We start from the raw sequence: 18,285 nt of genomic DNA, 5'->3' as shown, positions 1-18,285 counted from the left end.
CTGGGAAACGAAGGGAGGTCCAAGTCATTGGAGGAATAGTAGAGCATGTCACAGGGTGATGGGGATTTCTGGCTGCTTTCCAGATTGGGTCTTGCCATGTAATCAGAACGAGGCTTGAAATTTCCAGCGCCCAGTCTCAGCCTCCTACTGGGATGAAAGAAAGGGCCTGGCTCACAAAGAGGAGTTGTAAAAGGCAAGAATTCTTTAGAGACTTGTAGAGGGACTGGATGCTAGATCAGACCCAGTTTCTGAAACCAAATCATCTACTTCTACCTTTTTGTTGTTAGTTAGCCTAACTAGCCTTTCATTCTAGAAAGGTGAGACCCAGTACATCTGGGTGGGGATAATTTCTGTCTTTCACCCTCTGATTTCTTCTACAGACTTCCTCCTCCCACAACTGCTAACTCCTATCCTTTTCATGTGACTTTAATCTGCTGTCAGCTTTCAGCATTTCCCAGGAAATCTAGGGAAAAACAAAATCCACCAGGAAAGTCTCATGATACTCAAGCGTATCATGATACTCATAGACCCAAGTGCATTGCCTAACAAGTAAGGTAAGTAAGCAGGGTAGTGAATATACTACTTCTTCCCAGACTGCTTACTTCTGGATGATGGTGTACTCAAGACACTTCCGTTTTTCGATCATTTCATAGATTAAGGGAAATGTAAGATATAACTGTCTGAAATGCAAGCAACATTAAGAGCTTGAACAGGAAGGGCATAGCTAATGAGAGGCTAGGAAATTAGATAATTTCTTTTATAGAATCATCTGATATTAAGGAAACAGGGAATTTACAAAGAAGGGGATACAATGAAATTAACTATGTGGAACCATCCTTGGAAATCAGTAACCTTTAGACCCAGACCTAACATGACTGGATAGATGAGTGCATTAGGGCTGACCTCTCTAGAGGTTTATTTATTCATTTTCCTCCACATTTGGCCTGGGGATATAGTTCATAACTCAGTGATACAGCACTTGTCTATCTGCAGAAAACCCTGGGTTCAATCTCCAGCACTGCAACAAAGAGTTCTTCAAATCTAGTCTCCTAAGCTTAAGTCAAAGAACCAAAGCTCTCCTGTTTCAGCTTTTCTAAATGCTGGAGTTATGGCCAGATGCTAGCAAGCTTATCAGCTTATGGTGGTGGCATCAGATCCATAAAAAACAAAACAAAACAAAACAAAAAAACAGGTTGAAAAACAAATCAACTGCACTCAGGAGGTAGAGGTGGGTAGAGCTCTATGAGTTCAAGGCCAGCCTGGTCTGGTGAGTTCTAGGACAGCCAGGGCTACACACAGAGAGGGCTATACACATTGTATCTCAAAAATACAACGCAACAAAAATAACAACAAAAAGAGAGAAAAGAAAAGAAGAAAAACCAACCAACTAAAGTCTTGTTGATCTGGAGATTTTAATATATTTATTTGAAAACCAAATTCTGTGAAAGAGCACACTAACAGCTGTGTATCTTCTTCTCAACCAAAGACTCGGGACACAGGTTCTTTAGGTCAGCGTAGGCAATGATGCGTGCATTGAGTAGGTCTAGCGTGGGTTCCCTCACAGACATTTCAGTATGCGCCAGGATAGACATCTTCACTGAGCAGGTGAAATCCTGGAAAAAAGAAAGTGGCAGAAGTTGACATTCTTCATTATTCCCGAAGTTTTTTTTTTTTTTAAAAATTACTATTTGAAACCTAATCTCAGCTCCACTCAGCACCTACAGCCCTGTTACACCAGTTTGTGATGCTCTGCTCTCCAAATTCATAACACATAAGTATTTCGCCCTTTAAAACACACCCAAAAGCTACTTACTTCTAAGCCACTGTCTTGAACTATACAACAGGTTGGTCTCAGCAAGGCAGTAGGAAAGGCTGAAATGGCCACTGTGAGTCAGTCCTGAGATCACAGGACAAGCATGCTGGGCAGTGAAAAGCAGAGCACTCACTCACTACATATCTTCCACTCTCTGAGACAGAATTTTACTTTCTAAATAATGGCAGGGTGAGTCCTGTCATTAATTGCTAATTAACGCATAACTACGTTATATTTGCAACTTGTACATTTTGTGTGTGTTGCTGAACTCAGGACCTTGTATAGGGTTAATAAATACTCCATCACTGAGCTACAATCTCAGCCCTAAATATATTTTTTATACAACTGTAGCAAATGATAGAGCTTCTATTTTCTCCCCCCCCCCCCTTTTTTTAAACAAACGTTATTTATTTTGTATTACGTGGTACCTGTATGCACAACATGCCTATGGTAGTCAGAGGATTATATGCAAAAGTCCGTGCTCACCTCCCACCTTGTGGTCTTAGGGGTTGAATTCAGGCTGCCAGGGACAGTGGCAAGAGCCTTTACCCATGGCCATCTCCTTGGCTACCTACTTTCTTTAAAGAGTAAAAATAATTCCTATTTTTCTGGAAATGTCTGTTAGGTTAGTGAAACTAAAGAAGTAATTACGTATCTTTTATATGTGTTTTGAAATATGTGATTATAAAGGAAAATGAGAGATTAAATGAGTGACAGTTTCATATAATGCAGGCAGTGCTCTTAACTGCTGAGCCATCTCTCCAGCAACCCCCCACCACCTCCGTTTTAAACAGCTGGTGTAATCATCTTTGATCAGTCTGAGGTGTTTGTGGTATAGTTTGACCCCAGGGTCTTTGTAGCTCTACAGAACACGTGAACGTTGAAGCTCCAGTGCCAGAATCATTGCCAAGAGGACAAGGACAGAGGAAATCCGTAGGAGTATGTGTACACATGCCTTTAATTTCAGCATTCTGAAGGCAAAGACAGTAGGATCTCTGTAAGCCTGTCCTGGAACTCACTCTGTAAACCAGGCTGGCCTTGAACTCACAGAGATCCTCCTGCCTCTGCCTTCTGAGTGCTGGGATTAAAGGACTTTTAAGAAGAGTCTACAGACTAGTCACTCTGAGAAGTCAGCAGAGCACGGCAGCACAAAGTCAAAGTAGAAAGAAAAAATGCACATGAGAAGATGGGTTGAGAAAGGGGATTTTTAAAAAAAGATTTATTTATTATATATACAACATTCTGCCTTCATACCAGAAGAGGGCACCTGATCTCATTATAGATGGCTGTGAGTCACCATGTAGTTGCTGGGAATTGAACTCAGGACCTCTGGAAGAGCAGCCAGTGCTTTAACCTCTGTGCCATCTCTCCAGCCCGAGAAATGGGAAATTTTAATGCTATCTGGATAAATAAGGAGCGATGAAAAGGAGGAGAAGTGAAATAGCATTCTTACTTTCCTTCAAAAGTGACTGATGAATACTTACCTGATGTGGTATGTCCTTCTGTATGTGTTGATTTTATTGGTTGATAAATAAAGCTGTTTCAGCCAATGGTTTAGCAGAGTAAAGCCAGGCGGGAAACCCAAACAGAGATACAGAGAAAGTAGGCAGAGTCAAGGAGACGCCATGTAGCTGCCGAAGGAGAGAGAGGCTGGTGCCTTACTGGTAAGCCACAGCCTCGTGGTGATCACAGATTAAAAGAAATGGGTTAATTTAAGATGTAAGAGCTAGCTTGACATATGCATGAACCATTGGTCAAACAGTGTTGGAATTAATATAGTTTCTGTGTGATTGTTTGGGTCAGGGCGGCCAGGAAACTAAAGTCCAGTCTCTGTTTACACTTACCCCGATCCTTAATCGTCAATATATTCAAATGGTTCAGGGGGCTCTGGTTCTTGCTCCTCCTCTTCAATTTTTGGGCCGTGTGCTGCCACAGGTTCCACAAGTTCTTCAATGTCTTCACTGGTGTCTTTCAGAATTATGATGCCTCCAATGGAGAGCTGCATACACAGAGAGGAAAACACAGTAAGCTTCACTCACATTTCACAGTGCTCTGCCATCTAGAGTGGGTGCTCGGTAAGTCGACCCACAACACTCGCTGTGTAAGGTAAAGGCTAAGGAGAATTACACTAGCATAAAACAACTCCTCTTCACCGTGGGCCACAGGACTCTGTTCTATATGGATATTGCATTCCAACAGAAGTGCTTCCCACCCAAAGAAATGCTTACTAACCTCCGTCTGACTGTGGGTAGAATGTTTACTGTCCCAACAAAGCATTCTACTACCTTCCTACCCCACTCAAGACAGTGGTTCTGATCAGCAACTTTATTACCACTACAGAGTTTGTTTCAAATGTGGAAAAGCTAGCCCCAACCTGGAGACTAACCCCACTACCTTTTAAAAGATTTTTAATTTGTTTTTATTTTATGTGTATAGGTGTTTTGTCTGTATAAATGTCTATGCACCATGGGTATTATAGCTGAGAAGCCTGGAAGAGGGCACTGCATTCTCTGGAACTGGAGTGACAGACACTATGTAGTTACAGTGTAGGACTATAGGACTGCCCATTGGTTATAGTAGTTACAGCTACTATGTAAGTTTGGGGAACAGACCCCAAGTTGTCTGGAAGAGTGACAAGCACCCTTAGACCTTTTATATGAATGTATATTATAGTTTTTTTGTTGTGCTCCTACACACACAGCACAACATATATTGAGGCTTTAATTGCTGAGTCATCTCCCAGCCCTGAATTACAGTTTTTGAAGCACTCTTATTTGTGTGATTCAAGAAAATCTACAAATAATAGGTTGTTTTTTCCTCCGGCAATCCCAGAATGTCAGAGAAAATAATAAATATAACAGATATCTGAGTTTTCACTGTAATTTGGAAACTACTGTGATGTAAGTAATGAAAAACCAGATGGAAAGACAAAGGAAAGTAGACTGTAGTAACAATCCTATTAAGCCCTCTCTCAGCCTATTAGCTGATGGTAAATTCAAACACCAAACTAGTCAACCATCCCTGGCATGCTAATCTTATTCTATTTGCTTGCCTGTGTCAAAGGAAATGGAAAGTTGCTCTCTGTAATCAAATCAGTCAACAGTGGCAAGGCACATCTGGAAAAAGCATACTTCTACAAAGCACATTACTGGGAAGGAAAGAAGCACAAGACCATCAGTCAAAGGACTCACATGGGTGAGTATCTCTGCAGTTGAACCTAATCTGATTTGCTCATCAAGACTCTGCCTTGCTGTGCTATAAAACTGGTGTGCCTCCAAGAATTTCTAGACCATTTCCCCCATCTTAACACATGTACTCACACCAAAGAATCTACAGCTCTCTCCCTTAAGAAGTTTGCTTTTCTTGTAAAGAAGCTATTCTAAGAATGAACTATCTGCCTAGGTCACCAACAGCCTAAGAACAACAGAGAATATGATCACTGTCCTCATCATTCATGGCCTAAACGTTTATGTAAATTCCTAGTGGAGCAAATGGAGATGAACCTCCAAGCAGAATAAAATAACCATTTAGAAGAGAACTTACAAGATTCTAGAAACCTCTAGCTATGGGTTCTAACTTCTCATCAGTGTGCTCATCAGAACTAAATGATCTCATATTCTGCAACACAATCCACCCATCTAAAGAGTTATTTATGCTGTATTTTAGATTGATTAATGCTTCTCAAGCTGGAGAGAAAGTTCCTTTGCTATTCTGCTGATTAAAACACCATTAAGAGGGCTGGAGAGATGGCTTCCAAAGGTCCTGAGTTCAATTCCCAGCAACCACATGGTGGCTCACAACCATCTGTAATGGGGTCTGGTGCCCTCTTCTGGCCTGCAGGCATACACACAGAATATTGTATACATAATAAATGTAATTTAAAAAAAAAACACCATTAAGAAAAAAAAAATAAAACACCATTAAGCACCTAAGATGGCGAATTCTTGATGAAGCAGAGTAGGGACATTATCATAATACTTTTTTTTTTTTTCTTGAGGTGGGCATTGAGACAGAGTCTCAGTATATAGTCAAGGTTGGCCTGGAGCTCAGACTCCAACCCACAGAATTCACCTGCCTCAGTATTCCAAGTGCTGGGATTAGAGGAATGAAACACCAATCTTCAGAGTTTCTTTCCAATGTACCATCTGGGAAACATGTTGATGACCTTGTCATTGAGAGTATGGAGTGGGTTAAAGGGCAATTTCTATCTTCAATGTAAATATGAAGAAGTGATCTTTTATTAAGATGAGAAATAATTCACACAATATAAAGGAATGTAAACATCCCTTTAATGTATAAAACTTAATACATTCACAAATGTGTGTAGTCACCTTTAATAAACTTGACAGCACCTGCATCAGCCTGAAGAAATCCACCTGGGACTGACCTGGAAATGCCCTCCCTCACTCTATCACTAGGGTAGAGGCAATTATTGTACTAATTTTACAGATGAAGAAAATGAAATACAAAGGAATTACTAAGTCACACCACTAAACAAAAGGGCCAGGATACAAACCCAGCCATGTTTATCTTCAGCTTGAAACAACCACACAACAATATCCATTTCTTGTCTTTGTCTCTGTAAGCTGAAAATCTAGTCAGGAACACCTTGGCTCCGAAACAAGAGTTGTTTTTAATTTTTAATCATTGGATTGATTAAAAATAAATTTGATTAAAATTGATTAAAAATAAATTTATTCCCATATGATGATTCAGAAATCTCATCTATAATATTTCAAACCACAGACTCAATATCTGGATATCTTGTATGGGTTGGTCTATTGGTAAGTCTTTCTAGATTTAAGAAATCTGGGTCAGGGGTAGCATTATAGGTTCATGTCTTTATCTTAGCACTGAGGAGCCCTAGCCAGGGTAATGTCCCCCACAGGCTTATGTGTTTAAACACTTGGTGCCCAGATGTTGTTACTGTTTTGGGAGCTTATGATCCTTTGGAATGTAGCGCACAGCTGACAGATATAAGGGCAAGCCCTGGGAGTCATATCCTGGTCCTGCTTCCTGATTCCACTTCTTAGTCTTCTGAGATGTGAAGAGCCCTGGCCACTCACTCCTGCTGCAACAAACTCTATGACTGACTATACTGGTGCAGGAGAATTGTCTGTATTCTGTCAATCATGTCCTAAATAAATGCTGATTGGCTAGTAGCCAGGCAGGGAGTATAGGTGGGGCAAGGAGAACAGGAGTATTCTGGGAAGAAGGAAGCTCTTTCCCTAGTCCTGCCCAGACCACTGAAGAAGCAGGATGTGACCTGCTCTGCCGAAAAAGGTACCGAGCCATGTGGCTAACATAGATAAGAATAATGGGTTAATATAAGCTACAAGAGCTAATAAGAAGCCTGAGCTAATGGGCCAATCAGTTTATAATCTTATGGAGACCTCTGTGTGATTTTCTTTGGGACTTACCAGCTGTGGGAACTGGGCAGGACATAAACCCCAACAAGCCGGCCCTCATGTTAGATTATACCCTCTCAAATCCTAAGTCAAAATAAAACCTCCCTTGAGTTCTGCAAGTGAGTCTGTCACAATAATGAGAAGGTAACCAATATACACTTGTTCCTAATAAAAAAACATTCTGGCGTAGGATAAATTGACTATCACAAAGATTCTCTTTTTAAATTCTAAAATTCAATGTATTTATGACAACAGTGTGATTATGATGGTGATCACTTATTTGGCAGGGCCCAGGTCTTGTTCCTAGTTTCCCAGTGCCTGTAAATAATTTTATGTTTTCCTTTCTGGTTTCTTGTGACAGGGTTTTTCTGTGTAACCACCTTGGCTGTCCTAGAACTTGCTTTGTAGACCAGGCTGGCCTCTGCCTCCCAAGTGCTGGGATTAAAGGTGTTTGTGTCACCACATAAAGCTGCATATTAAAGTTTTTGATCTGTGACTATTAGTTAAGAAGATAATTCTGATTTTACAAGTGGAGGGAACAGCAACATTTAACACTTAAAAAGCCTATGATTTGGAATATTAAAATTCAGCTCAGTGTGTCTGGCTCTGTAGTCATGTGCCTAAATCTGTGACACAAGAGGGAAAACAGTTCTTAAGAATTACTAGAGTGCACATCCCAGCACTCGGAAGGCAGAAGCAGAGGGAGATCTCTGTGCGTTCAAAGCAAACCTGATCTATAAAGTGAGTTCCAGGACAGTCAGGGCTGTTACACAGAAAAACTGTTTTGAATCCCTTCCTCCGCCTCCTCAAAAAAAAAAAAAAAAAGTTTTTAGAGAAAAGAAGAATTCTCCACAAATCTATGCGATGCTGAGCTGAGGGGTACGTTCTTGTTTTTGTCAGGCACATTCTTTCTTTTAAAGACACTAGTGGCCTTGCTCTAACATACTCTGGGGATTTATCCTCTTCTGTCAGTCTTACCGAGTCCTACAGACTGATACCGTACCAGCAAATACAGCGAAGAGCCATTGGTAACTTACTGGTTTGAAAGGCTGGTATCTGCAGGTCTCTGTCATTGTTAACACCTTTAGCTGGGCAGGCATAACTCGTGCTGGATTATCCAGCAGCTGAAAGTTTGGTTCAGGTTCTTTTTTCTTTTCTTTCTCTTCCTTCTTTTCTGCTTCATCCTAGGTTGGGAGAAAGACAATCAACAAAGGACCACTTTTGGCCCATATACTTGAGTCTGTCAGCTAAATTTGTAGAGCACTGTCAGCTACAAGGCAGTGGCAGATACACAGTACAACTAAAATGACAGCAGACTCCACTTAGCGGTGGGAATGGTATAACTCGTTTCAAAGGATGACAAAGGTTTTCTACCAGCAGAGATCAGAAGAGGGTCATCCACTGAACTCACTCCTGTTTTGTACTCATCTATCGTTCCCACAAATGGACACTGTTTGTGAAATGCCCTCTGTAAGCTCATGGATGTGAACATTTGGGAACTTTCTGGACATGGGGTCTCATTGGTTTAAGGGATGGGCCTAAGGGACACAGAGTGGCTGTGCTGCCAGCCTTAACTCTCTGCTTCCTGATTAAGGTATAAGTAAGCCATGCTGTACACTAACACGGTCAAAGATGAAGCCCCAGCCACCATGCTTCCTGCCCCGACAGACTGTATCCCTTAAAACCATGAGCCCAAACGCTCTCCTTACTAAAGTCACTTTCAGTTAGCTACTGTCATAGCAACAAGAAAAGCAAGCTAACACAGACATGGTTTTTTAGGGTTTCTTTTAAATACAACGATATGATTCTGTATGCTGAAAGCAGGACAAATAATTGGAAAAGCTAAGCACAAAGTACAAAACAGTCTTCAAGGAATCTGGCCACAACAGGATTAACACGTATGACCACTGAGTTACACTTACCACTTCCATCTTCTCCTCCTCTTTTTTTTCTTTTTCTTTTTCTTTCTTTTTAGCTTTGGCAGTAATAGACAACACAGCAGTGGAAACCTAGAAACAGTCAAATGGTAACAACTGTAATCTCTCACCTACATACTAAGAAACAGCCCAAAGAAAACAATCCTAGAGTGTCTATATCCTGTCAGTAACCACAAACAACAAAACCCCTGGAGAGAAAATGGGACAGCAAGCAGGACATTAAGGTACATCATTTGCTGCTACTATCATCTTTAGCTACCGGTGCTGAGTCCAAAACAACCACTCCCTCCCTTTCCGATTCTTCTTGGGTGTGAATCTGCTTTCATCTACTTCTGAGACACACACTTAAGTGCTATGTTCTTGTTGGCTTTATGGGGAAAGCACTGGGAAATTCTTGGCTATAGAGATGTTCTCATAACTAGATATCCTGAAATGGTAATACACAATAGTTAGCTAGGAGAGGCCTTCCTTGATCAACCTCACTTGAAATCAAAGGGAAAACAAGACTTTGAAAATGGAGTAATAAAGGTGTTGTGAAAGGCTACCTTGAATTTGGTTAGTTGTAAAATTAACTCTACTTATACACAAAACTTAAGGCAAAATCAACAGATAGTCAATGTGAAACATTATCTTAAAATAAAGAACAATTTTCCCCACATAAGCATCATGAAAAGGCTGCTTGTTTTACTGAGTATAACACCATAGCCAGTGTAGCTCTGTAAATGCATTATTCCTTATGTATCAATGAATGTGCTCAAAACCAGTGGTGAAGTTAGTTTTATTCATTTATAAAAGGCAAATTAGGTAATATGCATGAAAATAAATATCAGGGCTGGAGAGATGGATCAGCGGTTAAGAGTACTGACTGCTCTTCCAGAGGACATTGGTTCAATTCCCGCCACCCACAAGGCAGCTCACAACTGTCTACAACCCCAGTTCATGGGGACCTGACACCCATGGCAAAACAACAATGCATATATATATATATAAAAAAAAAGAAAAAAAAATAACTTGAGTTACTATTCCCCTCCCCCCAGGTTTATCTGTATAACAGCCCTGGCTATCATGGAACTCAATTAGTAGGCCAGGCTGGCCTTGAACTCACAACTCACAGAGATCTGCCTGTCTCTGCCTCCTGAGCGTTGAGATTAAATGTGTGTGCCACTACCACCCAGCAACATGAGTTACTTTTGACCACACAATTCCTACCTGCTATTCTAAGTGACAGACACACTTAAACAAGAACACAAATATGTACACAAATACTTTTATTGTAGTCTCATTTGTAGTGTATCGAATAAAAATGTACATCAGATAAAAGAAAGAATATAAATAAAGATATACAGGTGCATTAGATAAAAGAAATAATATAACTATATATATATAAAACTATATATATAGCTATATATATATATATATATATATATATAAACAAATAAAATATAGATATTAGGTACCGACAGAACAGAGCAAACCCGTGCATCACGGGGCTGGGATACCAAAAGAAGAGTCCCTTTACTTTACATGTAAGTCTAATGTTAGCTATCACTACAAGTTTGCTTTTAAAAACCAAACAAGGTTGGGGCTGAGAGATGGCTCAGCAGCTAAGAGCACATACTGCTCTTCCAAGAACCTGAGTATGATTCCCAAAAGCCATGTCAGGCAGCTGATCTCATGTCTCTATCTCCATGGGTGTCTGCACTCAGATGAATATCCTCCCCCCACACAATTAAAGTTGTGTGGCATGATGGTACAAGGCCTTAATCTTTGTACCTGGAGGCAGAGTCAGGTGGACTCTGTGAGTCTGAGGTCTATATGATATACTACCAAGTTTCAGGTTAGCCAGGACCTCATAGTAAGACCCTACTCAAACCAACCAACCAACCAACCATCCCACCACCAACCAACCAGACTTAAAAACTCTATATTTGAGGGGAGGGAGAGGGAACTGGGATTGGTATGTAAAATAAGATTGTTTAAAAAACAAAAAACTCAAACAAAAACAAACAAAAAGCCAAAACGATATCACTTAAACAGCCTAATAAGAACAAATAAATAATAATAATCTCTAATAAAAACAAATGTTACTTAATGAATCAAATAACGTACCTTTTCCTTTTCTTTTTCTTTTGGTACTTCCAGAGGGGCAGGATATGCAAATGTGGATGGTTTACAATTTGATTTATATTGAACTTTCGGCATCTGAAGAAATAAAATACTCTTTTGTTCTCTCCATGGAAATAATATCAAGACTTATGCACTGTTTTTAACAAGCATATGGACACAAAGGAAGATGGAAAGGTTTCATGCAAGTTAAATGTTCAACAACAGTGCTGGGTCCATGTCAACGCTCTATGAAAAGCGCTGTGAATTAATTTTGGTACTCAGTTTCCTACAGATCTTAAAGCTTGCCACTGACCAAGCATCATTTTCTTTTCTGTTTTCTCACAAACCACCCAGTGTTAGTGGGCTAAGCCCTCTTCACACTGTGAGCATGGGACAACCGTTACCTACTTAGTGAAGTTTATATATTCCTTCTGCTCACTAAACCCCCATGATGACTCCTTTTACCATACTTACAAACTTACTAGTCGGTCCACACAATTATGCCATTTTAGTTTGCATTAGTTTTCATATCACATAATCATGCTTTCTAACATGGGCCTAATGGAAAACTAGCTTTATATTACTTATGGAACAAACCTGCTCTCTAGCCTGCATCTTTCTTTACTTACCTAATTTGCATTCATGAAAAAATGGTAATAATCACCACATTTGCTGAGACAGGAACTTATCCTGTTCACTTCACTTTTATTGTGAAGAATAAAAACAGTATAAAATTGTTTGGCAGACTGCAAGTCTCTAAAGATTACAGAGGAGGTTTAAAGACAATGTCAAATATTAGGGATTAGGAAAACAAAATACTGTTGTTTTGAGAGATAAAGATGCTGAATATTTGCAACTGTGAGCAGTTTTAATATTGAAATACTTAATGAAGAATAACTAGTTGTACAGCTTAAAGAAATATTAATATAAGGAATTTTTAATTAACACAAATTTGAGTTTACAAAATTTTCCATTCTGAAAATTTAACAAAATGTAACAGGTATTTAAAGGTTCAGAAGCCTTTGACCTTTAAAGAACAAGATGAATCACCAGGTCACAAGACTGAGAAACACATAATCACAAACCCCATTAAAAAAATGTGATTAAAACTTGTGATAACAGGGCATGTAGCCCCTAAAGCTTTTAACCTTTGTGATCAGTTCTGTTCTGCCAGACTTCCTGATTCCTCCTTGTCCATCTTCTTTTCTGCCACTACTGAAGGGATAGAAGCAGGCAAGGTCTTTGTGATCACAGATAAGCACTAGGGGACCAGTCATGTTAAACACACAGTTGTCTAATCTGTTTTCTACCCAGAAGTCTGGGAACGGATGTGGTTAATAGCCTGGTGACCTCTGCGCTGCCTGTGTGCCTGTGTGGCTGGATCCTCCCCCAGACACTTATCATGTTATTTCTTCTTTTCATTCTATAGACTGCGTCTTTATGAAAGATACATACTTCACTAAGAGTTATGATGTAGTCATAGCTTTGTTGTACAAATGAGACTGAGTTAATTATTGCCAGGAAATTTTTCATCAAACTGTGCTATGCTTAAATATGCCTAAAATAAACGACTCAGGGTTAGACTCTCAAAGTTTGAACCAACACTGGCTACTGAATTGTGCTGAACCTCTTGCTGTCTTTGGATTAAAGTGGCCAAGCATGGTGACACAGGCCTGGAATCCCAGTACTCTGAAGACTAAGGCAGAGGGATGGTAGCATATGCCTTTAATTCAGGTATTCTAGAGAAAAAGGCAGGCAGTTCTCTGTGAGTTGAAGGCCAGCTTGGTTTACATAATGAATTCCAGGCCAGTCAGGGCTACAAAGTGAGACCCTGTTGCAAAACAAAAACCAAACCAAAACACCCAAAATACACAGAACGGCTTATAAAAATCTCTTCGTATTTTTGTACTAAGTACCCCACCCCATCATTTCCTGTCAAAAGATGTGTCCATGGGGGCTGGAGAGATGGCTCAGAGGTTAAGAAAACTAGCTGTTTTCCCAGAGATCCTGAGTTCTGTCATAAAGGTGTACATGCAGATAGAGCACTCATGTACATAAGAATAAATAAATAAATCTTAAAAAAAAAAAGACGTGTCCAGCTAGTAAACGTTTCCTTTCAAAACTTCTACAGACACACACTCTTCTCTGTAAGGGTTCAGTCTGACTGAACGAAAACATGCTACCCGCAAGTCACAGGAACTTATGAATGTGGGCTGCTTTGACAAGGATATCCCACAAGTTCAGAACTCACAAACATACCTTTAAGTCCTTGTTAAGGCCAATGACACAGGTAGGGGTATAAGCCAATGACAAGAAATGTGAAAGGGGAAACCAGAACCAGAACTGGGTGAAGACAAGGACGCCAACCACAGAAGGCATATGAGTGTGCCCAGTCCGGGACTGTAAGGAGATTGTGACATTATGACCACCTGCAGAAAAAGAGAAAAAATATTAGCAAAACAACCCATTAAGATGGAAATAAGTATTTCTAGGTACTGTACTGGTGAATCAGCTGGTGATCTACTTTTTTGTTTTTCTTTGAGACAGGGTCTCAATATTTAGTCCTGGCTGTCCTGGAACTCATTATGTCCTGGAACCAGGCAAGCCTTGAATTCAAAGAAATCCAACTGCTTCTGCAACCTGAGTTCTGGGATTAAAGGTGTTTACCAAAGCACTTAATGGTTTATTTTATGTGCATGAGTGTTTTGCTTACATGTATGTATATGTACTATGTGGGTGTCTGATGCCCACAGAGGTTGAAGAGGGTGTTGAATCCTTGAAACTCAAGTTATAGGTGGTTGTGACCCACCTGATGTGGGTGCTGGGAACGAAATGAACTTGGGTCTTCTGCAAGAGCAGAAAGTGCTCTTAACCACAGAGCCATCTCTCCAGTTCCACAAAAGGAAAATTATAACGTTTAATTCTTGATTCAACACATTTTCTGAGGAAGAGTATGATAAAGAATGGAATAAGCTGATTCTGATCCTGAGTTTGTACTGTGAGAGAGTGAATGGACTGAATTCCACCTGCTATGTCTCTTGCCACACCTCTAGACTACCCCTTTGGGGAATACAGAGAAATACAGCTTGAAAGCCAGTGAATTAGAATTCATCAGGTAAAGAATTGGATTTCTGCAGGATGTAGTGGCACATGACTATCTATGTTTTCAGTGCTCAGGAGGCTGAGATAGGAAATTTGGTTTGAATTTGAGGGTAGCCTGGATTACATAGTGAACTCTCCCTACTCTTCCCACAAAAGAAGCCCCAGCTGAAAGTCACTGAACACTTTACCAAGTGAACAGAACTGTTCTAACTTCTCTCCAGTATTTCTAATGCCACCAACACTACAAGGTAGGCCTTACAAAATAAGAAAGAGGAACAAAAAGAGAAAATAACTTGAGCTTATACAGTTGTTATATAAAAGGATTAAAACTTGCTGAGCACTTGTGTCAGCTACTTGTAAGAGGATAGTAAGTTCAAGGCCAACCAGGGCAACTTATAGACTCTGCCTCAGAATAAAACATAAAAAGGGTGATATGTAGTTACTCAGTAGTAGAATTACATTCCATGTGTGATGTTCTAGGTTCAGTCTTTAGCAGGGAGGCAAAAGGGAAATTGTGCATGTGAGTGCAATGGAATGATTACTATTCAAACATTATGTTTGTGCTTGAATAAATTAAAATTACCTCTGGAAATTATATACTCCTCAAGTTCTACCCAGGAATTATTTGCTTCAGACTCAATTTCCATGATGTCATACAGAACATTAGATTAACTGTTTCATTAGATTTATATAATACATCTGGAAGACCTAAGAACATTTACCTGCATCCAGTATGCCTTGGGCCAGAATAGCGCCAAATTTGGCCATGACATCATCATGCTTGTCATTGATGACTTTGGAATACAGCTGCCTGAACTGATTAACCTGAAGAAACAAGAAAAGAAATTATGGTCTGTTCATTTGTTGTGCTACTGAAGAGCACCCAGTAAACTGAGCTAATGATACTGAGACTCAGTTCTCACTCATTTCAAGACATTTAGAAGAGGGAGATGGACCAGATGTGAAGGCTGACCATTGAGATCAGTGTTCTGACTTCCTGTGTGGGAGCACTGGCTACTCTCAGTCCTCACTCCACAGAGGGCGATTCAGACTCAAGGGAGTGCTGACTAAGACTTCACTTTGCACCAGTCAGTCAGCAGGCCCACAGTCCTCGCAAACACTAGAATTACAGCTATGCAGATTTCCTAACAGGCATGGCCCTTCAGTTCTACCTTAAGCAAATGAGCTTTCACTCTGAATGTGAGTACATACAAACATTAGAGACGTGCATTCTGAATACACACCAGTTTCCGAAGACTTGTCAGAATCAGTACTCTTATGACCCAACTCAGGATGAGATCCCCAGTAATTCTGTATGCTTCAGTGTTTTCCTGAAATTAATATATAGTACTTCCACATAAAAATGTTTATAAAATATTCTTAATGAACACTGATTTTTCTTTTAACTGTCTGGGTAGAGATAGGGCACTATCTCATGCTTCTTCCATGTCTTACACTTCCTTGTTTTCCCGACAGTGCTTTCAAATGGTAGGCACTCAGGAAGAAGTCTGATGTTCAAGAAGTACATGATCATGGAGCTCCCCAAATCTGCCAAAAGCAGAAAACACCAGATTTGAGTTTCCTAATATAATGAGCTTTGCACACATTCTTTCAGAATTTCTTCTCTGTATTGGTCTGAAGGCTACAGTGTGACACTGTGGCTGAGTAACAGAATTAGGTAGCCCTGGAATAGGACTCTCTCTGCTTTTAATAGCCATTTGGGTAAATTACTAGTCTGTCTGTCCGTCCTGTGTCCATTTTCTTTTCAAACGGGTCTTCTTGTAAGGTGGCTCAGGTCTCGAACTCCTGAGTGCAAATGATCCTTTTGCTGAAGTCTCCTTAGTGGCCAGGACCACAGGTAAGCATCACTATATCTGACCACTTACCAGCTTTTCTGTGCCTTAGTGTTCCCCTCTGAGGATTATAGTATCTACTTCATCCATGTTCTAAAGACTACCGAAAGCAACATGTGGTCACATAAATATGAGGCATTTCACACTTCAGTATAAATGAATGTCTTATGGAGGCAGAATCTTACAACCCTCTGGACTATCATCAGCTCTGCCACCTTAATACGGCTAACAAAGTAACACTCCCTGAAGATGGCTCTTGGTTTTATTGACAAGCAGCAATAAACTGTACTGCGGGAATAAAATGCACACAATCACTACTAAGTCATGCACTTCCAGCCTTTTTTTAAAAACTATAAAATCCAGCATGATTAAATCATCACTGAACTCACAACCAGTTTGATGTTTTTACTCTGGCTCAACAGGTCAAATTCCTTTGATTCTGAACTTATTTTAGATGAATACTTACATTACCTTATATAGGATGGAAATTTTATGTGGTAAAGGTTAAAAAATATTTTATGAACTTGTAAAAATAAACACGAAACAAAGCACTGAATGTACATTACAAAGGAGAATTTAATACAACCTTACCATATCATGGTTTTCTAATTTAACTTCACTGTTCAGAATATGTTGGCGCCAATGCCAGGAAAAAGTGGCACAAACTTATAACCCTGTAACCTGAGAGCAGAAGCCAGCCTAAACTATACAAGGAGCCATCTGTCTCAAAAAACAGTAAAACAAAAAGAATGGTAACACCACTCCCCCCTCAAGTAGAACTTGTGGAAAATATTAACTTTTCTCTAGAGCTCTTTCTTCTGCAGAGCACACTCCCTTCCTTCATTCTGGCTACAGAAATTATCTCCGTGCTGGGTGGTGGTGGCGCATGCCTTTAATCCCAGCACCCGGGAAGCAAAGGCAAGCGGGTCTGTGAGTTCAAGGCCAGCCTGGTCTACAAGAGCTAGTTCCAGGACAGGCTTGATAGCTACAGAGAAATCCTGTCTCGAAAAACCAATGCCCCCCCTTGCAAAAAAAAAAAAAAAAAAAAAAAAAAAAAAAAAAAAAAAAAAAAAAAGAAAAAAAAAGAAAAAAGAAAAAGAAATGATCTCCACATATCAGGAACCAGTTTGGAAGTTTTAATATTTTTCTTTGACATCTGTGGGCTGGAGAGATGGCTCAGCAGTGAAGTGCAGTAGCTGCTCTTTCAGAGGACCTGGGTTTGATTCTGGAAGGGGAAATGTCATTTTTTGATCAAGGGAAAAGGATTAAAATTCTTTAGATTCATTTCTGATGAATCATGATAGTCAACAAAAACCTAATGTCTAACAAAACTGTAATTTCATTTTAGAAGTAAGGAGTTTAACAAGTTTGGCTCAACATGACCCTACTTCTAAAACAGGTCGTTGCCAAAGGGGGGGAACAACATGTATTTGTCAGTGGTTGGAGAAGATTCTTTGCACCAGACATAGGCTAAATGATATAAGATAAAGAAGAGCACTAGGTTTCATTATCATCAGTTCTAAATTTGCTTTATTATTTATTTATGTGTCTGTGTATATCCTCAGAGGCCAGAAAAGAGCATTGGATATGCTGGAGCTGGGTCACGGCAGCTAGTAAGTTGCCTGATGTGGATGCTGGGAATTGAATTTGGATCCTCTACGAGAACAGCAAGAACTAATTTTAATGAATGAGCCATCACCTCCCCAGCCCTAAGAGTTTATTTTTATATTGTAATTTTTCATCTTTTTATATACTATATTACTATATAAATGTTCAAATAAACTGCTAATGGTGGATTTCATTTAAGAAGACATAATAGATGATTCATGAAGAAGGGAGTTAGGTTTTGGAGAGAAAATAGCTCAAGAACCCATTAAAAGGTTAAGTGTACACTTAAAATTTTCTAAATTATGTCTGTAATAATACAGAAGTGTGCCTATGATCCTGGGTTTATGTTTGTGGGTGTGAACATGAGAGAAACTGATATAAACAAGGCAAAGACATACTGGAATTACTTAAACCAAGAGTACAATGTGCAGGCTAAGTGTTAGAACTATGACATAATA

At 39.7% G+C, this 18,285-nt stretch overlaps 1 protein-coding gene across 1 annotated transcript in view; it reads right to left on the bottom strand.

The window, feature by feature from the left end:
• Window positions 1-1,393: 1,393 nt before the first annotated feature.
• Window positions 1,394-18,285, bottom strand: part of Psmd1 (proteasome 26S subunit, non-ATPase 1) — a 76,215-nt gene continuing 59,323 nt past the window's right edge. Inside the window, exons 19-25 of the mRNA XM_048428988.3 lie at window positions 15,089-15,191; window positions 13,524-13,693; window positions 11,268-11,360; window positions 9,144-9,230; window positions 8,259-8,405; window positions 3,658-3,812; window positions 1,394-1,613 (exon numbers count right to left, since the gene is read on the bottom strand). Of these exons, the coding sequence (XP_048284945.1) occupies window positions 3,666-3,812; window positions 8,259-8,405; window positions 9,144-9,230; window positions 11,268-11,360; window positions 13,524-13,693; window positions 15,089-15,191 (747 nt within the window). The 3' untranslated portion in view covers window positions 1,394-1,613; window positions 3,658-3,665. The remainder of the gene's footprint in view (window positions 1,614-3,657; window positions 3,813-8,258; window positions 8,406-9,143; window positions 9,231-11,267; window positions 11,361-13,523; window positions 13,694-15,088; window positions 15,192-18,285) is intronic.

This window comes from Myodes glareolus, chromosome 1 (genome assembly GCF_982192425.1).
Source record: "Myodes glareolus chromosome 1, mMyoGla1.1, whole genome shotgun sequence".
NCBI lineage: Eukaryota > Metazoa > Chordata > Mammalia > Rodentia > Cricetidae > Myodes > Myodes glareolus.
This window is presented reverse-complemented; position numbering and strand designations above follow the sequence as displayed.